Source organism: Dendrobates tinctorius, unplaced genomic scaffold (genome assembly GCF_039654945.1).
Source record: "Dendrobates tinctorius isolate UK_male_01 unplaced genomic scaffold, ASM3965494v1 ptg000089l, whole genome shotgun sequence".
Classification (NCBI taxonomy): Eukaryota; Metazoa; Chordata; class Amphibia; order Anura; family Dendrobatidae; genus Dendrobates; species Dendrobates tinctorius.
In genome coordinates, this window is record NW_027361757.1 from 23725620 (window position 1) to 23751409 (window position 25790).

Sequence of the window (25790 nt, forward strand, 5' to 3'; positions counted from 1 at the left end):
TTATTACCCTCACCCACAAAGCCCTCCATGGCTCAGCACCACCCTACATCTCTTCCCTTGTCTCAGCCTACAACCCTACCTGTGCCCTCCGTTCTGCTGATGACCTGAGGTTAGCATCCTCAATAATCAGAACCTCCCACTCCCGTCTCCAAGACTTTTCACGTGCTGCGCCAATTCTTTGGAATGCACTACCCAGGTTAATACGATTAATCCCCACGATTTTAAGCGTGCCTTAAAAACACATTTGTTCAGACTGGCCTATCGCCTAAACACACGAACCTAAATATCCCTGTGTGGCTCATTTCAAAATTTTTTACCATATCCAGGTTCCTCGCATCATGTTCTCACATGCTTTTTGCATTTAATAGCCCTCTGTGTCTGGACGGTTCCATATTTAGACTGTTAACTGGTTTATGTAGCAACAGGAACACCCGATTCTTACACTAGGGCTGGTCCAAACAAAAAAACGATTGTTACCATCCACCTTTCGTGTCTCCCCTTTTCCCTTATAGATTGTAAGCTTGTGAACAGGGCCCTCATTCCTATTGGTATCTGTTTTGATCTATGTGTTTATTGCTATGCTGTTGTCTGTATATTGTCTGTACAAGTCCCCTCTATAATGTAAAGTGCTGCGGAATATGTTGGCACTATAGAAATAAAATTCTTTATTATTATTATTATTATTCACCAAATGACTTGGAAACTTGTAAAACACTTTAAATCTTCTATTTCCACAGCTTACAAGAAAACGAGCTGACCTAAAGAAAAAGTTGAAAGTTACATTTGTAGGTGAAGCTGGCCTTGACTTGGGTGGTCTGACTAAAGAGTGGTTTCTTTTGCTAATCAGACAGATTTTTCATCCGGACTATGGTAAGTCGGCTCGATTAACACATGGCAATCTAAATGAATAAAGATGGAGGCTTGAGTAAAAGTAGTGATTGGAGTCTTGAGGCTTTAAAGAAATAATGTCCAATAATGTGCTTATCTAAAATAAAATAATATGCAATTTATGTCTATCTTTTGAGACTCTGATGGCTAGAACTTGGGTTCCTGTGCTATGCTAAGTAGAGTGCCTCTACTGACCAAATCTATGAGCTGTGTGGCAACGTGGCACGGTTGTTGAGACTCGCATTCTAGTGATTTTAAAGGGTGTCTGTCACAGATCTCCACCAATGCAATCTTTTTTACTCAATGACATGACAAAAGGACAAACATAGACTCAATACATAATCACAGGGCAGTTGGTGCAGATCCCCTCTTCCTTAAATAACACTTTTGCAGTCAATTCTTGTTTTAAAGTTGAAGGTAGACCGAAGTCCATCGCTTTCAACCTATAAATCGTTGATCCAGAAGAAGGCAAACCCCTCATGAGGCAGATGCTACTTGCCCCATATTAAAGAAGAAAATCCTTCCCAACTTCAGACTTGTTCCCTGGGTCAACGTCCCATACAGAATCAAGTACCCATAACCTGCAATATTATATTTTTCAAGAAAGGCGTCCAGGCCCTTATTGTACTTTTTCTGTAGCGAATCAACCATTACAATATCATGTGGCAGAGCGTTCCATAGTCTCACTGCTCTAAAGGGCCTGTCACACTAAGCGATATCGCTAGCAATATCACTATAATATCACTGCCTTTTGTGACGTTATAGCGATATCGCTATGTGTGATGCTTACCTCTGACCGCTCCCCCGCTTGTTATCGCTGATCGCGCGAGAACGTCCTGAGCCGTTTCTCGTCGTCAGCTTCTTGCTGTGACGACGAGCGACGTGTGGACGCGGGCGGAGAGGACGTCAGGATCGCCTTGCCTGACAGGTTAAGTAGAGACCCCCGACCCCTGCGATGTCGCTGGTGAGATCCCCCTGTGTGCTAGCTCAGTAGTGACCACATAGCGATGCACCAGCGATCCTGACCGCGTCATATCGCTGGTCGGGATCGCTGGTACATCGCTAAGTGTGACAGTACCTTTACCGTAAAGAATCTGTGTGTGAGATTATGATAAAACCTTCTATCTTCTAGATGTAGAGAATATCACCTTTCACTGTTGAAGACATAGGTGTAAACAGGTCATTAGTATGATCTCTGTACTGTCCCTTCATATATTTGTACTTTGTATTTGTCCCTAAGCCTTCATTTTTACAAACTGAAAAACCCCAACTTTGATATCCTACCTTGGAATTGCAGACCCCCCATTACCTTAATAACCTGGGTCGCTCTTGTCTGCACCTGCCCAAGTTCAACTATGTTCACCTTAGACAACGGAGCCAAAATTGTATCCAGTACTCTGTGTGGCCGCATTAGTGACTTGTATGGGGGCAAAACTAGGATCTGGTCATGAGCATCTAGGCCTCTGTCGATGCTTCCTGTTTTATTTGCCTGCATGTTCTTATCAGATGGACATGGCTGACCATACCCCTGAACTCCTATGAGGAATCTAATAGAGAATTTGGAGCAGTAATGAACGACAACACTAAGACTGTCTGGTTGTGGCATAATTTTGTGCTTCCCCTGCTATGAGACTAGTGGGGTCTTTGCCCATCAGCAGATATTTAGGCGGGGAATGGTGTACAATATCTGTATTATGGAAACGCTTCTTATTACTGAACCTTGATTCATATTGATTGGTTTCAGACACCCGTATGATCTTGATCATTAATCCTGTTTCCGTGTTTCAGGCATGTTCACGTATCACAAGGACTCCAACTTCCACTGGTTCAGCAGTTTTAAGTGTGACAACTATTCCGAATTTCGCCTGGTTGGAACTGTATCCTTTAATTGGAACAAATCACTGTACCTTGTCTATGTCTGGCCAGGAGGAGCGAGCGAATGCACTGCATATTAGACTCATTAATGATTTTTTTTTTTTGCCACTGTTGATTTGAAAGCAGCAAAGAAAAAGTTTTCTAAAGTTGACATATTTTGGAAAAATTACTATTATTTTTATGATTATTTTTATAGCGCCATTAATTCCGCAGCACTTTAGACACCACTGTCCCCATTAGGACTCACAATCTATATATCCCCTATCAGAATGTCTTTGGAGTGTGGGAGGAACCTGGAGGAAACTCAGTTGTCCTTGGGGGGGATTTGAACCCAGGACTTCAGTGCTGCAAAGAAACAGTAACCACTGAGCCAGCGTGCTGTCCGGATCAGATGGTATGGCTGTGGAGGCCCCTAGAGCACAAGCCACTCTCTCCAGTAATAGGGGAGGTTCCCACATTGTAAAGCTTATGGGAAAGACCCTAAAATGTTTTAAAAGAATTAAAAAGGATTAAATAGCATCTGTTAATTGGAATATCATATTGCTAGGACACGCCATCACTTTGTATTCTGTACTGGTATAGTGGTGTGTCCTTTTCACAGCAGTATCATAGCCAAACTTAGAGGGGATCAGCACATTAAAGCAGCACTCATTTTTTTCTTTGGATCTGTGGGATCCTGGTGATTACATGCCTTCTGTTTATAATGTGATGCCATATCCTTGCATTTCCCATTTCTTTGTAAAATGGGAAAACTCCTTAAAGAGGTTGTCTGGTTTAAAATGAAAAGTCAGCAGTCCCTCTGTGTGACTGCAGACTTGGGAGTCCTCTCATTGCACGCACTGTGCCCTGCAAGAATTCGCAGTTGTCTGTCCCAGTGAATGGCGGTCAGGTATTCGATGGGCTTTCTCCCGGGCAAAGACCGTGCAGTGAGCACAGCCTTGCTCAATACAAGTGTATGGAACTAGGTTGTGCCCACTAGACAGGTTCTGCCCAGGAGTATGCATATCGCATACCTGACAGCCATTCCCAGGGAAGACAACAGCGCGTTCTCACAGCGCACATGTTCATGTGCTGGGAGGATTCGCAAGTCTGCAGTCACACAGAATCTAGCTACCCAAATTAATGTAGGCTTCAGCCTAGGAGCGGATTCTCATTAGATAGGTTCCCAGCAACAAGAATCCCTTATCGTGGCTGCGGAGTACAGATGAATTGGCCAATTTATATGCTAAGTATTCTTGATTTTTCCTATGTTCTAAAGCAGTAAAGCAATTCATATATCCTATATTTCATGGTTGCATGTTATAGTGCTTCAGATTATAACTTTATTTGTTGGTCCTATATGTTGATGGCTACTCTGTTTGCACCTTTACACACCTGGTTTATGTTTGGAAGTGACGGCGGTCATTCTTTTATTTATTTTCAGTCACACAGAGGGACTGCAGACTTTTCACTTGCGACCGGACACCAATTTCATAATAAATCCTCAAGTCATTAGAAAGTAATGTGCTCTTATAATATACCCTTAAGAAATGCAGCATATGATAATCTAGCCTTTGCTACTATATTCCTAGACTGGGCATAATGACTACACATCTATATTTTTTGGCAAGCTTCAAGAAGTCCTTCTATGGAATTGAATCTTAGCATTATTATACATCAACCTGTATCTTCTAGCAAATCTGCAGTTCATTCATTTCACGGGTATATTTAGTAACCCCCTGAGACGTAGGGCCTCCAATAATAATAGATCAGATTTTTACTTTGACTTTTGCTGTATGGAGTGGATCCTAATGGGCCTTCAGAGCCAACATTGCAGTAAAATATAATCGTCATCTAGGATGATAATCAAGAAATATATCAGTAATTACGATAACTGTGTTCTGATCTGTATGACATGTTTAGACTTAACATTTCCCCATAGTTGATGGGGCTGGCTGTCTATAACAGCATCACTCTAGATATCCGCTTTCCACCTTGCTGCTACAAGAAGCTTTTAAGTCCTCCCATAGTACCTTGTGACCAGAACATCCCCGTAGGCCTTGCATTGGTCACACTAGATGACCTGTATCAGATCATGCCAGTGAGTACAATTTGGGTTTGTTGTTCCCTATTTTATGCACCATACTCTTCTAAAGTATATCACTAGTGATGAGCGAACGTGCTGGGATAAGGTGTTATCTGAGCATGCTCGGGTGCTATCCAATTGTCTTCAGCATGCTCAAATAATATGTTTGCGGCTGCATGTCTCGTGACTGTTCGACAGCCTCAACACATGAAGGGATTGTCTGTTTGTTAGGACAACCCTGCATGTGTCGAGGCTGTCAAACAGTCACGAGACATGCAGCCTCAAGGACGCAAACATTTATCAAGCACAACGAAGACTTGATTAGCACCCGAGCATACTCCAATAGCACCTCATCCCAGCACGTTCGCTCATCACTATATCTCATGCTCACAAGGGGCCGAGAAGCTGCTCCGCTGACCCTTTACCCTCTGATTTGCTATGGATGAAGCCATGTAGTCACAAGAAAATTTTCTCATACCCCCAACAAATTTGTGGGAAAGTTGAATTTTGCCCGACATCTCATATTTCAGCTTCCGGGACTTTTTGTGACTTGGAGGGTTGTGGGAAAAGAAATGTAAAGGAAAAAGATTCTTAAAGACAGACCTCTTCAAACTTCTGTTTGTCACCACAGGAAGCATCATCTGGCTATACAGAGAATTGTAGTAATTCCAGTGACTTGCCAGCCATGGGATACATGTGGACATTGCACTTATCAGCTGTCCACTATGGACCATTGGGGCTTCTGATCCTGGAGGCCTCCTTACCTGACATCCAAATGCAATAACCTCTTTAAGACAAAAAGTGCATATCTGATGCAACTTCTGGTTTATTATTATTATTATTATCATCACAGATTGTTTACCAATGGAGCATAGAAATACCATAAAGCGGATTTTTTTTTTCTGTACATTTATGCTCTTTGCACTTTTGTATGGGGACATGCTTCATTTTAACAACATGAATGTGGTAGAGGCAGCCTGTGCTGCTGTAAGTTATTTGTGGAGGGTTTGGTGCGGGTCACGTCACACCCATCCATCTTTAATTATAATCATAAGGGTAGCACTTTGGAGAAAGAACTAATGTAGATTATAAGTAGTAGGAATAGAGCCGTCCCATAAGTCATACCACCATCTCTTCACACTAAGTGTGGTAACATAGTACATAGTAACATAGTTATTAAGGTTGAAGGGAGACTTTAAGTCCATCTAGTTCAACCCATATCCTATCCTATCTTGCCCTAACATGTTGATCCAGAGGAAGGCAAAAAAAACCCATGTGGCAAACAGTAAGCTTCACATTGGGGAAAAAAAATTCCTTCCCGACTCCACATACGGCAATCAGACTAGCTCCCTGGATCAACGCAATATCAAGGAAACTAGTGTACATACCCTGTAATATACTTTTCAAGAAAGGCATCCAGTCCCTTCTTAAATTTTACTAGAGAATCACTCATTACAACATCATATGGCAGAGAGTTCCGTAGTCTCACTGCTCTTACAGTAAAGAATCCGCGTCTGTGAGTATGCGTAAACCTTCTTTCCTCCAGACGTAGAGGATGCCCCCTTGTCCCCGTCACAGGTCTAATAGTAAAAAGATCATTAGAAAGATTTTTGTACTGTCCCTGCATATATTTATACATTGTAATAAGATCACCCCTAAGCCTTCGATTTTCCAAACTAAATAACCCCAGATGTAATAACCTGTCTTGGTATTGCAGACCCCCCAGTTCCCTAATAACTTTGGTCGCTCTTCTCTGCACCCGCTCTAGAGGCATGAAGAAATTCCTGGACCACACTTCTAATGTTTATCTCCTGCCGGCCTGTGTATGCCCATTATGGCTGCCATGACTTGTGTAGTTGTCATATTATAAGAAATAGAAATGTATATTATCAGTTAAGATGACATATATTTTTGCCTTTTGTGTCTAGGAACTTGCTCATGGATTGAATGAATTACTAACCTATGAAGGCAACGTGGAGGAGGATTTCTATTCCACATTCCAGGTCTGTCGACCACCGTCTTTCATACTTACGAGTAGTGTTGAGCATTCCGATACCGCAAGTATCGGGTATCGGCCGATACTTGCTGTATCGGAATTCCGATACCGACTTCCGATATTTTTTCAATATCGGAATTCGGCATCGGAATCGGAAGTTCAGTTGATTGACGGCCTGACGTCATCATGATGCGCGGTGTGTGCGCATCATGATGCGCCGTCATTTCGGGCCTTCCGGGGGTCTCTGCCGGCCTGCCGGGGGGCTGTGCCGGCCTGCCGGGGGGCTGTGTGGACTGCCCGGGGTCTCTGCCGGCCTGCCGGGGGGCTGTGCCGGCCTGCCGGGGGGCTGTGCACCCTGTGGGGGTCTGTACCGGCCTGCCGGGGGGCTGTGCCGGCCTGCCGGGGGGCTGTGCTGATGTCCGGGGGTCTGTGCAAGCATCGTCCGATGGGACTACAAGTCCCATCTGGCGATGCCTGCTACCATGACAGTGATTGACACATTAGCCAATGATGGGACAGTAGTAGTCCCATCATCCGGCTAATGTGTTAAATGTTAAAAAAAAAAATACTACATACATACTACATGCTACATACATACTACATATATACTACATACATACTACATACATACTACATGCATGCTACATACATACTACATATATACTACATACATACTACATACATACTGCATGCTACATACATACTACATACATACTACATACATACTACATGCATGCTACATATATACTACATGCTACATACATACCACATACATACTACATGCATGCTACATATATACTACATGCATGCTACATACATACTACATATATACTACATGCATGCTACATACATACTACATGCTACATGCATGCTACATACATACTACATACATACTACATGCTACATACATACCACATATATACTACATACATACAATACATTCATACAATACATACATAGACATACAGTACATATAACATAGAGTAACATACTTACCAATACTTGTCACATTGTTCCCCGAAGCCATTGTCTTTCCGGAATAAATATTAACATAACAAACCACAAAAATACTCACCCACGATCCGAAGCAGTCCACGAGTGTGTCCCACGACGATCTTGGGTAGAGAACTGCAGCATCAGATGATGCTGCCGTTCTCTACGGGCTGCAGGAATCCAATGACGGAAGGTAGGTATCCTTCCGCACTGTATTCCTCCGCCACTTAAAAAAAAAAAAGTCCCTAGTCTCACTTTATGCCATTGCTGTGTGGGAAATTCCCACACAGCAATGGCATAAAGTGAGACTAGGGACTTTTTTTTTTTTTAAGTGGCGGAGGAATACAGTGCGGAAGGATACCTACCTTCCGTCATTGGATTCCTGCAGCCCGTAGAGAACGGCAGCATCAGCTGATGCTGCAGTTCTCTACCCAAGATCGTCATGGGACACACTCGTGGACTGCTTCGGATCGTGGGTGAGTATTTTTGTGGTTTGTTATGTTAATATTTATTCCGTAGACGACAATGGCTTCGGGGAACAATGTGACAAGTATTGGTAAGTATGTTACTCTATGTTATATGTACTGTATGTCTATGTATGTATTGTATGAATGTATTGTATGTATGTAGTATATATGTGGTATGTATGTAGCATGTAGTATGTATGTAGTATATATGTAGTATGTATGTAGCATGCATGTAGTATATATGTAGCATGCATGTAGTATGTATGTGGTATGTATGTAGTATATATGTAGTATGTATGTAGTATATATGTAGTATGTATGTAGTATATATGTAGCATGTATGTAGTATGTATGTAGCATGCATGTAGCATGTAGTATGTATGTAGCATGCATGTAGTATATATGTAGTATGTATGTAGCATGCATGTAGTATATATGTAGTATGTATGTAGTATATATGTAGCATGTATGTAGTATATATGTAGCATGCATGTAGCATGTAGTATGTATGTAGCATGCATGTAGTATATATGTAGTATGTATGTAGCATGCATGTAGTATATATGTAGTATGTATGTAGTATATATGTAGCATGTATGTAGTATATATGTAGCATGCATGTAGCATGTAGTATGTATGTAGCATGCATGTAGTATATATGTAGTATGTATGTAGCATGCATGTAGTATATATGTAGCATGCATGTAGTATATATGTAGTATGTATGTAGTATATATGTAGCATGTATGTAGTATGTATGTAGCATGCATGTAGCATGTAGTATGTATGTAGCATGCATGTAGTATATATGTAGTATGTATGTAGCATGCATGTAGTATATATGTAGTATGTATCATGTAGTATGTATGTAGCATGCATGTAGTATATATGTAGCATGCATGTAGTATATATGTAGCATGTATGTTGCATGTAGTATGAATGTAGCATGTATGTAGTATGTAGTATGAATGTAGCATGTATGTAGTATGTAGTATGAATGTAGCATGTAATTTTTTTTTTTTTTTTTTTTTACATTTAACACATTAGCCGGATGATGGGACTACTACTGTCCCATCATTGGCTAATGTGTCAATCACTGTCATGGTAGCAGGCATCGCCAGATGGGACTTGTAGTCCCATCGGACGATGCCTGCACAGACCCCCGGAGCCTGCACAGACCACCGGCAGGCCGGCACAGCCCCCCGGCAGGCCGGCACAGCCCCCCGGCAGGCCGGCACAGCCCCCCGGAGCCTGCACAGACCCCCTGGCAGGCCGGCACAGCCCCCCGGAGCCTGCACAGACCACCGGCAGGCCGGCACAGACCACCGGAGCCTGCACAGACCCCCTGGCAGGCCGGCACAGCCCCCCGGCAGGCCGGCACAGCCCCCCGGCAGGCCGGCACAGCCCCCCGGAGCCTGCACAGACCACCGGCAGGCCGGCACAGACCACCGGAGCCTGCACAGACCCCCTGGCAGGCCGGCACAGCCCCCCGAAAGGCCCGTACAGACCCCAGAGAGGCTGTACAAGGGCAGGAAAGGGTTTTTCTTATTCCGATACCGGAAGTCCCATAGACTTGAATGGGACTTCCGGTATCGGAATCGGCGATACCGATACTTTTTTTAAAGATCGGCCGATACCATCCGATACGATACTTTGAAGTATCGGATGGTATCGCTCAACTCTACTTACGAGTCTTTTAAGATCGAATTTTCCCCATCTGACCATATAGTCTGTTGCTAATCGATTCATGAAGAATAAGTGCTGTGTGAAGAACGGGTCACCTGTTCCTATTAAATATGTTTGCTGTCACTATATTCTTAGTAAGACACAAGTTATGCAAACAGATAAACAGTAAATAACCTCCTTGTTACTTTATATTGGCAGTAAATTAATGTGCATGCAAAATGTAATTGCATATGAACGCATGACCTTTACACAGAGAAAACCAAAAACAAAACAAATAACCTGAAATAAAAAAGTAAAAAATAAATTGCAAAAATTGCATGAAGGTAGTAATAATAATAAGGGTATTTAGTTAACATAATTTTGATCAAAATAATGTAGTAATGTATTTAAAACCTTTCCACTTGTCAAGTGACGTAAATGTGAACAAGGACAAGAGGGACTGAACCACCAGTAATAGTATCCAACTTATGAACAGTGACGTTGACGTGGCGGGATGGCTTGTATGTTATTTTGATCAAAATTATGTTAACTAAATACCCTTATTATTATTACTACTTTCATGCAATTTTTGCAACTTATTTTTTACTTTTTTATTTCAGGATATTTGTTTTGTGTTTTGTTTTTGGTTTTCTCTGTGTAAAGGTCATGTGTTCATATTCAATTACATTTTGCATGCACATTAATTTACTTTTTCTGCTCAGACCCAGTTTCTCATTTGTTTCATTGTGCATTCTGTGCATATAAGGCTGTGACCGCCCTGTTTCTGAGTTGGAAAATCCATCCTGTCTGGTCTATACTATTACTGGTGGTTCAGTCCCTCTGTCCTTGTTCACATTTACGTCACTTGACAAGTGGAAAGGTTTTAAATACAAGAGTTAGGACTGTCCCACGGGGGTTGCCTTGACGTGGCGGAATGGCTTCTACATTATTTTGATCGAAATTATGTTAACTAAATACCCTTATTATTACTACCTTCATGCAATTTTTACAATTTATAGATTACTTTTTTATTTCAAGATATTTGTTTTGTGTTTTGTGTTTTGTTTTTTGTTTTCTTTATATTGGCAGTGTAGGAAATGTAAAATATAAAATATCCAAAATCTGCTGACAGGTTTCCCTTTAAACCTCTCATATTGATATAACGTACAGTAAAGGAATCTTCTTTATGGAGCATTTATGGATATTTAAACATAAATTTTCATTATATATATATATATATATATATATATATATATATATATATATATATATATATATATATATTATATTAAGCTCAATGTATGTATGTGTGTTTGTATGTCCGGGATTGGCATCCGCACCGTCGCAGCTACAGCCACAAAATTTTGCACAGTCATATGTCTGGACCCCGACAGCGTCATAGGCTATGTTGTGAGGTGAAATTTTAACCCCGCGTGTTCCAATTCACCAACACAATTTTGCCTATTATTCTTATTTCTATGGTGTTATCGTCCTTCTGTAAAGCTGAAAATAACACAATTTATTACCGTGCCAACACAGACCACCATCTGACACAGACTGCAGGGGGAGCCCAGTATCACACAGGACAGGATTAGATACACTGCTCAGCAGTCAGTATCACACAGGATAGGATTAGAAAACGGCTCAGCAGACGGTATCACACAGGATAGGATTAGATACACAGCTCAGCAGTCAGTATCACACAGGAGAGGATTAGACACATGGCTCAGCAGTCAGTATCACACAGGATAGGATTAGATACACAGCTCAGCAGTTAGTATCAAACAGGATAGGATTAGATACACAGCTCAGCAGTCAGTATCACACAGGATAGGAATAGATACACGGCTCAGCAGACAGTATCACACAGGATAGGAATAGATACACAGCTCAGCACACAGTATCACACAGAATAGTATTAGATACACGGCTCAGCAGTCAGTATCACACATAATAGGATTAGATACACGGCTCAGCAGTCAGTATCACACAGGATAGGATTAGATACACAGCTCAGCACACAGTATCACACAGAATAGTATTAGATACACGGCTCAGCAGTCAGTATCACACAGGATAGGATTAGATACACTGCTCAGCAGTCAGTATCACACAGGATAGGATTAGATACACGGCTGAGCAGTCAGTAACACACATGATAGGATTAGGTACACGGCTCTGCAGTCAGTATCACACAGGATAGGGTTAGATACATGGCTCTGCAGTCAGTATCACACAGGATAGGATTAGATACACGGCTCAGCAGTCAGTATCACACAGGATAGGATTAGATACACGGCTGAGCAGTCAGTAGCACACAGGATAGGATTAGGTACACGGCTCAGCAGTCAGTATTACACAGGATAGGATTAGATACACAGCTCAGCAGACATTATCACACAGAATAGGGTTAGATACACAGCTCAGAAACAGGATGTGCCAAAGGAGAGGACATTTTCATTCCAAGAATTCCACTCATTCCATCTGATTTGTTTTTTGATTTTAACCGCCTCCATTTTCCAGTTCAACTGCTATTTGCAATGTCCATTAACAATGCTCAGGGACAGTCCTTGAAAGTAGTAGGGATCGATTTGCAATCTCCATGCTTTTCTCATGGTCAACTTTACGTGGTCTGTTCAAGAGTTGGAATTGCCAAAAATCTGTTCATCTTTGCACCGAAAGGAAAAAACAAAAATCTTGAATGAGTTGAAACTAAATAATATCAATACTTGGGTAATTGTTTAGTTAATTTGTGTTGCAAATCTGTAGTGTTGAATGTATGATGTGAAATGTTTTTATGTGCAATATAATCATTATAATTTGTTATAACTAACCACAGTTGGTTACTATGCCCAGGCAACGCCGGGCTCTTCAGCTAGTGTGTATGTGTGTGTGTATATATATATATATATATATATATATATCTCATTTCTACTTTTTAGGTGTTTCAAGAAGAATTTGGGGTCATTAAGTCGTATAATCTTAAACCTGGTGGAGATAAAATCCCAGTCACCAATCAGAACCGGAAAGGTAATTTATGTGGGGTTGACTATTCTAATCTGTAATGATCCATTATAAAATATAATTTTTTATGTATTAAATGTCATCTTTCTTCTTTCAGAATATGTCCAACTTTATGTAGATTTCCTCCTTAATAAAACGATTCACAAGCAGTTCTCAGCGTTTTACTACGGTTTTCACAGCGTCTGTTCATCCAATGCATTGATGGTAAGACTAACTGTATATAGTAATATTTTGTGGATTACAGTGTTTGGGGTAACGTGTCACATAATCCCCCCTGTGTGTAATTCTATACATCTACCTGGATGTACTGTATGCCGGGCTGCCATTAGGGCATTACTGGTGTATGGGGCCCGGTGAGCAGAAGCAAGGATGGGGGTGCTCGGACTTGGTCAGACACGTTGTTCAGTCTGCACTGAGGCAGCACAGCCGAGCCACTTTATAATCGGTCTGGCAGGCTCCATGGCACACTGTGGCCCGGGATAATTATTTACTTTGCTTTATTAAGCCCCGTAGCCCCAGTCACTCACAGCCGCAGCTACTTACATTGTATGGCCGCAACAGAGGGGGCCATCCGCATCTGACATCAGTATCTCCAGACGCTGCAGGGCCCTTGGGGCACATTATGTGCAGGCGGTGAGGGCCCTGAAAATGATGAGGTGCGCTCACCCGTCCGACCTCCCATTCGCCCATCTTTTGGCGAAAACAAAAGCTGCTGGTTATTTGTGTGATATGGTGTTCAACGGGACCTATTAATGTGTGATTGGTGAGGACGTGGTGCAGAAGTGGTGTGTTTCCAAGAGTGGGCATGGGACTGTGCAAGGCTTGAGGGGTGGAGGCGGTGCTGGGGTAGGTAGTCTCAAGGGGGTCCAAAAATGTGTGTATCTTCTGTGGTTCTACAAGGCACATGCTGCAGAGCTGTGTGTGTATCTACTGTGTGTCTACAAAGCACATGCTGCTGAGCTGCGTGTGTATCTACTGTGTGTCTACAAAGCACATGCTGCAGAGATGTGTGTGTATCTACTGTGTGTCTACAAAGCACATGCTGCAGAGCTGTGTGTGTATCTACTGTGTGTCTACAAAGCACATGCTGCTGAGCTGCGTGTGTATCTACTGTGTGTCTACAAAGCACATGCTGCAGAGATGTGTGTGTATCTACTGTGTGTCTACAAAGCACATGCTGCAGAGCTGTGTGTGTATCTACTGTGTGTCTACAAAGCACATGCTGCAGAGCTGTGTGTGTATCTACTGTGTGTCTACAAAGCACATGCTGCAGAGCTGTGTGTGTATCTACTGTGTGTCTACAAAGCACATGCTGCAGAGCTGTGTGTGTATCTACTGTGTGTCTACAAAGCACATGCTGCAGAGCTGTGTGTGTATCTACTGTGTGTCTACAAAGCACATGCTGCAGAGCTATGTGTGTGTATCTACTGTGTTTGTACAAGGCACATGTAGCAGAGCTGTGTATATAGTGTGCATGTGGCAGAGCTGTGTAACAGAGATATGGGTGTATCTACTGTGTATGTGTGTGCGCGTCACATGCAGCAGAGCTGTGTGTATATTGTACATGCTGAAGAGAAACCCTAACAGGAGCTATTCACTATTAACACCCTCTTCTACCAGAGAGCATGAACATTAGTGATATGGAGCCATTCACTGACTTAAATCATCAATGAAATGTTACTAGAAAATGTTTGTTTCCCATTTTGTGTTTTTTGTTGTCTGAAGCTATGGTAAGACTAATACTGCAGTACAGTGTTTGCTATGATCTGAAAATGCTGCAAGTTTATCATCTCCATGAATACTGCCTGTATTATTTTTATTTTTTCAAGCTACTTCGCCCAGAAGAAGTAGAGATCCTTGTGTGTGGGAGTCCTGAACTAGACATGCATGCGCTCCAGAAAAACACTCATTATGATGGATACCAGAAAACGGATCTTACGGTCCGGTAAGTGGAGTATATTAGATTAAGATTTGGAAGTAGATTGTAAGTAATCGCGTATTACTGTACCTGGTCAGACATGCTCCTGATAACAGAGGTCACAATGAGCTCAGTCCTCAGAATTCGATGTCCGCCCGCCTCATACACACTGTACAAGAGATGGAAATATCGCTGGCGCGTTTCAGCCACATCTGGCCCTTATATATAGCAATGTGATTTACGTCTCACATACAGCTTTCACTAATGTCGGGGAACCTGCTGATATTGGTGAGTACAGGGGACGGTCTATTGTGTATGATCACCCTGACAAATGATTGATGGGGTCGTGAAGGATGGGGCTTCTCTGATTTTGGACTGGTGATTCTTCTGCTGGTGCTACCTCCAGAAATGTCTCCCTCACCGAGAACACAGGAACAAGATGGCTGATGGTTGAAAAATCACCGTTCAGCTGCCAGCCATCTATTGTGTATGGCGGGCCTTAGACAGTTCTTTTCTATTTTATACCTGATGGAAAACTTTTGACATTTTCCAGGTGTATCAGGATTTCCCACACTACTAGCGCGGTTTGAAGCGACCATGTTCTCCTTTACTAGATTAACACAGATCAAGGGACCGTTTCTAAGGGGCGACGACCTTTCTGGAACATTTTTTCTTGATTCTAAATTATGGTGTTTTTCCCCTCAGCATTAGGAAATTCTTTTTAAAGGGACCTTCCCTCCTGTCTGAGTCACAGGTTTATGAGTGAAACACTATGCAGAGAACTTGCAAAAACCAGTACAAAAAACAATTTAGGGACATTTATCGAAACCATTGTAGTGGAAAGAATACAGCATTGCCTTAAGTGATCAGTTTTATTGCAAGTTCCATTTTGAAAGACCCTAGAAATGATACCTAAGGATGAGCGAGCGTGCTCTGAAAAGGTGTTATCTGAGCATGCTCGGGTGCTAATCGAATCTCGACTGTTATGCTCCAGTCCTTTCGGCTGCATGTCTCCGGGGTATTCGACAGCCGCAAAGCATGCAGGGATTGTCTGTTTGTTAGGCAATACTTTCATGTGTTGGGGCTGTCAAACAACTGCGAGAAATGAAGCCACAGCGACTCGAAAATAGTATTTGAGCGCGCAGAGATGCTTGATTAGCACTTGAGCATGCTCAGATAACACCTTATCCGAGCACGCTCGCTCATCACGGATCCAGTGGGCAAAGTTTGCTCCTTTGTGTACAGATGTGTGTGTGGGGCGGGGGGGGGTTGAATCCTGGCTTCTAAAATGACTTTGCGGATATCCACAGAGGCAGCAGACCTAATCTACCTAAGAAGGATTGTTAGATTTTTTCCTGAAACCTCTTAAAATATTTAGCGGTAGGAATTCCATATTCGCACTTCTGTGTTTTGACGACTTTATCCTCCGTCCATATATACGACTTATCCTGTACAAGATCTACACACCCTGCGATTGGATTAAATACATTGATTTTGCCAATATCTTTCCTTCTGTTTGGTAAATACTCACTGTACAGAATATTGTGAGTCACCGCCACTTGTCGTTTTCACCCATTACTGGAGTCCAGACTCTAGTTCTGCCCTGTTCATATTGACATCAGAGGCTTCATTTGGAGCCTCCATTATTGGCCAGTTTGATGGTAGCAATACGTGCGACAATGTTCTCATGTCATAAGTCATAATAGAAGCCACAAGTACAACCAGAAGTCGTGATGGTAGTGTGAACACAGCCATACATGTTTCCTAGTGAGCAGTGAGCATTATCTTCAGTGAGGGGGCATTTTAATATTTTGTTGTTGTGTCTTTCTACCTGACATTGGTCCTAGAATAAAACCTGTTTATCAAGAGTTTTATTACTTTTTTGATAGCCAGTATATTCTTGTTTAGACTTTTCCCATTCGGGTTTGCTAAAGGGAACATGTCACCAGGTTTTTGAGAGCAGCAGGATGTTTTATAAAGTGAGTCCCTAATTCCAGTGATGTATCACTTACTGGTAGATTTGAAAATAATCAACTGTTCTATAAGCAGGAGATTATCAATAGGGGACTAGTAATCCTGCTGCCATGTAGTCCTCCATATTCATGAGCTCTGTATAACACCGCCTCACCACTGATTGGCAGTTTTCTGCCTATGCAGAATGTACACAGAAAACTACCAATCAGTGGTGTGGGCAGAGTTATACAGAGCTCAGCATTCAGAGAACTGCTAGATGTACAGCAGAAAAAACAGTGAGTGACACATCACATGAATCAGGGTGTGTAGCTCCACGTTATGCTGCTCCCAGAAGGACTAGCAAAATGTGGTGACTTAATAATTAAAATGTGTGTTTTTTCTTAACATTGTGGCCATTTCGATTAGCAACACTATATAGGTTCAAATTGATGGAAATGTCTCTTCTCTAAACCACAAAACACTTTGGTTGTGTTCTCCAGTTACCAGGAATCATGGACGTAGGGATATTCTTTATTCATGATGATATGTCCTTCCTAAAACCTTGGCTGAGGTCCTTGTAGCAGATCATTCTAAGTGCTCTAATATAATGACCAGAGCCCAGGGTTTCAGTGGATCAAAATTATGAAATCCTCTTGTCGTCTTTGTTTTTTGTTTTTCTTCCAATTCATGCTTCATAATGAATGTTTATCATTAATTCCTTTATTTAATAGAAATTGTGAAAAATATGTGATGCTCATGAAAAAGAACAGAGTAAAAATGTAGTGCTCAGCTTTGTATACTCCTATTAAGATGAGAACTATATTTAGAAATAACTTGAAACTCAACATAAAAACAAATTTTAAAATTTATTTTGCAGGTATTTTTGGGATGTTGTCCTTGGGTTCCCTCTTGAACTTCAAAAGAAGTTTCTCCATTTTGCTACAGGAAGTGACAGAGTGCCGGTTGGAGGCATGGTGGACTTGAATTTCAAGATTTCAAAAAATGAAACCTCAACTAATTGGTAATAATGGTACTTGGATAACTTGCATAACTTCCATCTAATTGTAATTGACTTTAAATCACTGTGTTCTGTGCTTGGCTTTCTCCACCACTGCCATAGACTTGAGTGGAGAGGCAGGGAGACTTGTACTTTCCTTGGCTTCCCCTGGCTGTGGTATGGTGGACAGGGAAAAATGGTGAGATCACTGATCTAAGTGGTATCACCTTCCCAGTACATAAATTTTGATCTACAGAAATTAAGGCTTATCATCTGTGAAGTTTCATATCTTGGATCTATCTGGTTTGCCGTATGTCTAAAAACCAAAACTTCAAAGTAGTTCAAACCCACATGTGGAAGGCTAATGCTAGCCACGCCATCACCTAACACAAAGTATAGGTTATCACAGAACAGCAATTTTCAGGTCAATTTTGAACAGGCAATTCACGTCTTGAAGTCTTCATTGGACATAGCCCTAAATTTTAAGTAATTGGCTGCACAACTGCCATGCCGAGTCTTACAGGGTGTCAAAGGATGAGATGTTTTGAGGGGACACATGAATAAATGAGGGTGTCCAAATGAAACGTTGCGTCACGTTCACTGTAACACTCGGCACGCGATTTGTTTTTAGCTTGATACTTAAAAATCAGGACTATATCCGATGAAAATTCAAAAGACGTGAGAAGTTTGTTAAAAATTGGTATGTCTAAAGCCTCCTATACACATTAGATTACTGTTGTCTCAACCCAACTATAGAGACGGGTTTAGCCAACAGTCTAATGTGTATGGGAGCCCTGGACAATTGGTTGGGGAGAGTTAAGGATCCGGAATGTCTGATTTTAGACTGATGAGTGTTTTGTTCTCCCTGAGATAATACGCTGCCAGAAATGTCTGTCATTGGCTCTCTTGATAATGTAGGAGTACTGTGTTATGCTCCTATGTAAGGGCTTGTTCAAATGTCCATTTTTCTCATACGTTTGATCAGAGTTTGGTCCATTTTTCTCTTACTTGGAGAATAAAAGATTCTCCACCTGTGACAGTCCATGAAAATCAGACTATATCCAAGTGCGGGATGATTTTTTTTCGCGGACCTGTAGACTTGTATTGCCAATTTCGATCTGACCCATGGATGAAAATCGGACATGTCTCTGCAATTCTAAGCAAACCACTCGGTCTGTGAAAAGGCACGGGCAATAGACTGTGACCGGTACTAGTGCTATCCGTGAAAACTACAGATAGCAGTCGTATGCAAAAATCAGACGTCTGAATGAGGCCAAGGGGTGAGACAGCCAAGATAGCTGTTGGCTGAACCATCTTTTGGCCAAAAGCCATCCTATGTGTATGGGTGGATTATGTTCTGAGAAAGTATAATGAATACATTGTAGGTGCTGAGTGAGATGTATATATTTATTTTTTTTGTCATACATCTCTTCCATAAATATTCTTTTTTGTACACCAATAATAAAATTAATGTGTTTGTTCCAGGTTGCCGACATCACACACCTGCTTTAACCAGCTGTGTTTGCCTCCGTACAAAACTAAAAAGGAGCTAAAGCAAAAGCTGACCATTGCCATTTCCAACTCGGAAGGATTTGGCCTACAATGAGCACAGAAGACGCGGCGGTCTTGATTTCTCACCTCTTAACAAGAGAGTCCATTGGGTATTCCGGTTGTGGTTGGAAGGCAGCAGTGCCAACTACTCCGCTTCTGTGTCGGACCTACAGCAAAGGACATTTACCTTTTAAGAGAGACCATTAAGAAAACTATGGGAGGATTGCAAGAATTCAGCTTGTTGTAAATAACACAATTTTCAACTTTTTACCAACAGGCTTGGGTATTTGCTTGGATTAAGTAGCAATTTTTAGTTACTTAGTGATAAAACTTAATGCAGGTCATCAAACCTTGACAACAAACCGCTTTCTAATCCTGCCCTTTCTTCACCGTGCTGTATTAATGTAGAGAGATGTTTATAATGAGCTGTAAAAGATTCGTGTAGATAGAATTTTACAATTTTCTACTTCATAGCGGTTTAGGAAATGGACTAGTCTAGAAGGGATTGTCTCGTGTATATTTATGGACTTAGATCAAGGAGCATCATTCACTTAACTTCCATTTTGTATAACGACCGGTAATTATTTTACTTTAGTTGGAAAAAAATATTTTGCTTTTTGTATAAAGGATATCGTTTCCGCCTTTGTTGTTGGACATAAGAAGAGACAAGCATATATTTAATATGATCTTCTATGAACGCCAAAAAGACAGGAACTTTTGGTAGTTGTAACAGATAACTTTCTGAAATGTGACGCGTGTTCCACAAGATTCATTTGGGACCAGAATAAAAAAAAAACACAGGGCAAGTTTGATATTTTCACAAAATTTTTAATTAATTTTTTTATTAAAAAAATAAGGGACGCAAGTGATCTGTATATACTATGGATAAAAACAATATTTTTGGGTGGTTTATTTATATCCGTCATGTAGAAAGCTACATGTCAGAGATAGTTTAGTTTGCAACGACAATATGATGTGTACATATAACCTGAAAAGTTCTGCCCTGTACATAGATTTTTTGCTAGCTTTATATGACTGTACACATTAACCTGTTCAGTTCTGTGTGTGGAAGGCGTTCTGTGATGTAATGCCTATAGACTGCCTGTTCTGAGAGTCTTCTGCTGGGGATACCATTGTAGTAAGTTTAGGCTGTGACTTGCTGTCAACTACAGGATAGCATCATGGCCTGTCCTGCAGGTAGCTCTTGGACTTATCTGCCTCTTCACCCTGCTCCTCCCTCCTTATTCCTGCCCCCATGCAGGTAAAGATGTCATATTATATCTGCTTTACATTAAAAAGCAGTTAATTTATAAGTAAGTCATGTAAAGATTGGCTGTATGTAGAAAACTCTCCTCAGACTCACATTGTTTATATACTGTTTGTGAATGTTCCAATGTATTTGACATACAATTTTAGAATTTTTCCCTGCCTCCTGCTTATTAGAGCTGAAATGTTGAAACCTATCACAAGCGGTAGGCAGGTCAGACAGGCTGATGTTGCATCTCATAGGTTTAGCCGAGACATTTTAGTGAGTGTCAGGGGAAATTTTTGCCCTTAGATAGGAGAGGCCTGGTCCTTCATGTAAAATGTAATCTCCAGTATGTAAACCATACCAGAGTTGAAGAAGGATTCAGCATGGCAGACAAACCACAAATGGCACACCATCTAAAACAGGTTTTCACAAAGCTTCTAAACTATTTTTAATATCATCTTTGGCTACATAATATAAGCAACTTTTTTTTGCTGGAGTGCTCCTAATATGTAATTGGTGAGAAAGCCAAAGTCAGTGCAAATCTCACCAAGAGACTTTTGCCATTTTGTCCTAGGACTTCAACCTACAGTCCTATGTAACGGTTCACATTATTTGCTGTTCACTTAAGTCCATAATCACGTCAATGTAGGTAAATCATTTGTGGTTTGTCATTTATATAACAGGAAGACTAAAATAATAGGAAGAAAGCAATATGTATAGCGAAACTCTGCATCAGACATAGTAAAGGTGTCCTTAGGACTGACATGGCCATTTTTTATATATCTAATGTGTATAATAGTGCTTCAGTGTCAGAGATTTCTTTTTTGCAGGAAGACTTCATGACAATGTATCTGGTAAAGGTCTACCGGGCAATACTGATCACTGAAGATGTCGTGAGTTATAGTGAGACTTCAGTAAAATATTTAACTATTCAGTTGGAATAGCTGATGTGTTGCATGGGAAGTCATGCTGGAAAAAGACGATTTACAATAAAGACGACAACATTTCAGTGACGAGGAAATACTTTACATTCCTGGTCATAAAATGGCGTCATGTGTTTATGGCGTTGATTTGTGTAGTTTTGTATGTGACAGAAGTGAGAACACAAAGTGTTAGGATCTTGCTGAAACGTTGAGTCCTCTTGTTATATACGGAATTATTTGTATGAGATGTAGCTTGGTGTACTGTGTATTTGCCTGTTTTAGCTGATGTTACCAGGGGGTCTATGCTGCTGCCCAATTGTCCATTTTTCTGATTTTGATGTAACTTTTTTATACAATCATTTTGTTTTAATATACATATTTTCATCAAGATTTACTAACCTTTGGTTCCCAGGGCAATGTTTCTACTTCATTGATTGCTTTTGGTCTTTAGATAGTATACTAGCTGAAGAGCCCGGCGCTGCCCGGGCATAGTAACTAACTGTGGTTAGTTATAGCAAATTGTAATTATCCTCCATCCCATAGTCCCGTGCCCATTTACCCATAATACATATCCTCCATCCCATAGTCCAGTGCCCATATACCCATAATACATATCCTCCATCCCATAGTCCCGTGCCCATATACCCATCATACATATCCTTCATCCCATAGTCCAGTGCCCATATACCCATCATACATATCTGCCATCCCATAGTCCTTTGCCCATATACCCATCATACATATCCTCCATCCCATAGTAGAGTGCCCATATACCCATCACACATCCTCCATCCCATAGTCCCGTGCCCATATACCCATCATACATATCCGCCATCCCATAGTCCCGTGCCCATATACCCATCATACATATCCTTCATCCCATAGTCCAGTGCCCATATACCCATCACACATCATTCCATAGTCAACCATTATGACATCATAATGAGCGGCGGGGCTTGCAACCTATGATGAATCAGCGTCGCCATGGCAACCATTATGACATCATAATGAGGGGCGGGGCTTGATACGCACACACTTTTCCCCATTATGTAGATAGGGGCATTATGACATTATGAGGGGCGAGGCTTGATACCCACACACTGTTTCCCCATTATGTAGATAGCGGCAAAATTGTTTGGTGAATTGGAACGCGCGGGGTTAAAATTTCGCCTCACAACATAGCCTATGACGCTCTCGGGGTCCAGACGTGTGACTGTGCCAAATTTTGTGGCTGTAGCTGCGACGGTGCGGATGCCTATCCCGGACATACACACACACACACACACACACACACACACACACACACACACACACACACACATACATACATACATACATATACATACACACTTTATATATTAGATTACCATATCAAATTGAGGTCCACCATTCTGTGCGGATTAATTTCACAAAATATCTCTACAGTAGTTGGAGCTCTGTTTTTCTGGAGTCTAAATTCCGTGCACAGATGTAGAGGAAAATAATAAAATTGCAGCTGGCCTAGAGCGTTAGAGCGGGTTCAGGTAAGTGTATTTTCCATCCATGTGCAAAAAAGACTGCGTACAGACAACACATCCACCAATGTAAGCAAATGGGCTAGTGTAGCATGCATTATTTTGGTCTGATCTATGGACAAAAATAATGCAAGCAATGACAGGCAGCTCCGGCACTGTCCTCAATGTGGACGAGCACTTACAGCCACACACAGTCTCAGGTATGTCCATAATTTGCAGATGTGACGGGCCAAATTATTACAACTAAGAGACAAATTTGTATGTGTCTATATAAACTTTTTTTTTTTAAACTTAAAATGATAAAAATTTATTTTCTAATTGTAATGATTGGGCCTGTCACAGCTGCAAATGTGCTTGTCCATATTTATTGTCAAACTACTGTGTTTTCTCTTTTTAAATCATAATGACAACCCAAAACATCCAAATGACTCTGATCAAAAGTTTACATACTCTGATTTTGGCAAGATAACAGAAGTTGACACAAATGGGTTTGAATGGCTACTAAAGGTAACATCCTCACCTGTGACCTGTTTGCTTGTAATCAGTGTGTTTGCATAAAAGATGAGTGAGTTTCTGGGATCCAGAGAGACTCTTGCATCTTTCATCTAGCCACTGACATTTCTGGATTGTGAGTCATGGGGAAAGCAAAAGAATTGTCAGCGGATTTATGGGAAAAGGTAGTTGAACTGTATAAAACAGGAAAGGGATACAAAAAGATATCCACGGAATTGAAAAGTCAGCAGCAATCAAACTGTGATTAACAAGTGGAAAATCAGGGGCTCTGTAAAAACAAAACAGCGGTCAGGTAGACCAACAAAAATGTCATCCACATCTGCCAGGAAAATTGTTCCAGATGCAAATAAAACCTACAAATACCATCAGCTGAAATACTGGACTCTCTGAAAACTAGCGGTGTGGCTGTTTCAAGATGCCCAATAAGGAGGCACTTGAAGAAAAATGGGCTGCATGGTCAAGTTGCCAGAAGAAAGCCATTACTTAGCAAATGCCGCAAAGTTTCTCGCCTATAATGCGCAAAACAGCACAGAGACAAGCCTCAAAACTTCTGAAACAATTTAATTTGTTGTGATGAGACCAAAATTGAACTTTTTGGCCACAACCATAAATGTTACATTTGGAGAGAGGTCAACAAGGCCTATGACTAAAGGAACACCATTCCTACTACAAAGTAGTGAGGTGGATCATTGATGTTTTGGGGATGTATGAGCTACATAGACACAGGAAACCTGGTCAAAGTTGAAGGAAAGATGAATGCAGCACATTATCAGCAAATACTGGAGGCAAATTTGCTCTTATCAGCCCGGAAGCTGCGCATGGAACGTACTTGGACGTTCCAACATGACAACGATCCAAAACAGGAGGCCAAGTTGACCTGTCATTGGCTACAGCAGAACAAAATGAAGGTTCTGGAGTGGCCATCTCAGTCTCCTGACCTCAATATCATCGAGCCACTCTGGGGAGATCTCAAGCACACAGTTCATGCTAGACAGCCCAGGAATTTACAGGAACTGGAGACTTTTTGCCAAGAAGCGTGAGCAGCTTTACCATCTGAAAAAAATTCATGAACCTCATCCACAACTACCACAAAAGACTTCAAGCTGTCATTGATGTTAGAGGGGGCAATACACGGTATTAAGAAATGGGGTATGTGAACTTTTGATCAGGGTCATTTGGATGTTTTGGGTTGTCATTATGGTTTAAAAAGAGAAAACACAGTAGTTTGACAATAAATGGCTTCACCCAAAGACTAACCATGAGTAGAGAAAAAGTTTTGGTGTTATCATTCATATTCTCTGAAAAAAGCCAAGAAAGTAAAAATTCTGGGGTATGTAAACTTTTGAGCACAACTGTATAGTGATTATTTGGAGATGAGCAATACTGATGAAGTTATGACCCCATATGCTTGCCTAGAAACGGCATGATTTGCAGGTATTGTACACGTGTTCAAAACTGCTGTTTAGCGTCTGTGGCAGCTGGACAGGAACCCTGAACACCGGCCCCTACTTCCCAGCATCTGCACCACCTCTTTTTTTATTTCTTCACCGATGTGACATTGTTGCTGCGAGATATACATATGATGTTGTGTCATGCCGGATAATCAAAAGAAGAGCCATAGATTTCGGATGGTAGGAGGTGGACTGGGTCCTGCAAATTGATTTGCACCAACTCGACTGCTGTACGTTAGTGATGAGCGAGCATGCTCGGATAAGGTGTTATGAGAGCACGCTCGTGTCCTAGTTGAGTATTTCCGGCGTGCTTGGAAAAAAAATGCTTCAGACGTCATGGCTGTTTGACAGCCACAACAGATGCAGGGACTGCCTGTTTGTTACGCAATCTCTGCATGTGTTGCGGTTGTCTAACTACCACGACTCAAGCATTTTTTTTGAGCACACCGAAAATACTCAATTAGGACACGAGCGTGCTCTGATAAGGTGTTATCTGAGCACCCTCGCTCATCACAACCGATCGTGCATGTGTTTTGACGGGTAATGAGGTCATTGGCTCTGTTCATCTCTGATGCAGAATTGCACGGCACAGAATGGTTCTTTTTAAAGGGAACCTGTCAGCAGGATTGTGCTGAGTAAACTACAGACAGTGTCAGGTTAGCACCGTTATAATGATTACAGTGATACCTTGGTTGATGAAATCTGTCTTGTAATTATTTAATCTTTATTTTCAGTTAATGATATG

The 25790-nt window shown here is 41.4% G+C and overlaps 1 protein-coding gene across 2 annotated transcripts in view; it reads left to right on the top strand.

Moving 5' to 3' along the window:
• HECTD2 (HECT domain E3 ubiquitin protein ligase 2) overlaps nt 1–21712 on the top strand; it is a 145850-nt gene extending 124138 nt beyond the window's left edge. For both annotated transcript variants that reach the window (XM_073585927.1, XM_073585928.1), the window contains exons 13-21: nt 738–870; nt 2677–2765; nt 4685–4843; nt 6757–6831; nt 12892–12979; nt 13071–13177; nt 14803–14918; nt 17722–17865; nt 19327–21712. In XM_073585927.1, the coding sequence (XP_073442028.1) occupies nt 738–870; nt 2677–2765; nt 4685–4843; nt 6757–6831; nt 12892–12979; nt 13071–13177; nt 14803–14918; nt 17722–17865; nt 19327–19447 (1032 nt within the window). In that variant the 3' untranslated portion in view covers nt 19448–21712. The remainder of the gene's footprint in view (nt 1–737; nt 871–2676; nt 2766–4684; nt 4844–6756; nt 6832–12891; nt 12980–13070; nt 13178–14802; nt 14919–17721; nt 17866–19326) is intronic.
• The last annotated feature ends 4078 nt before the right edge of the window (nt 21713–25790 follow it).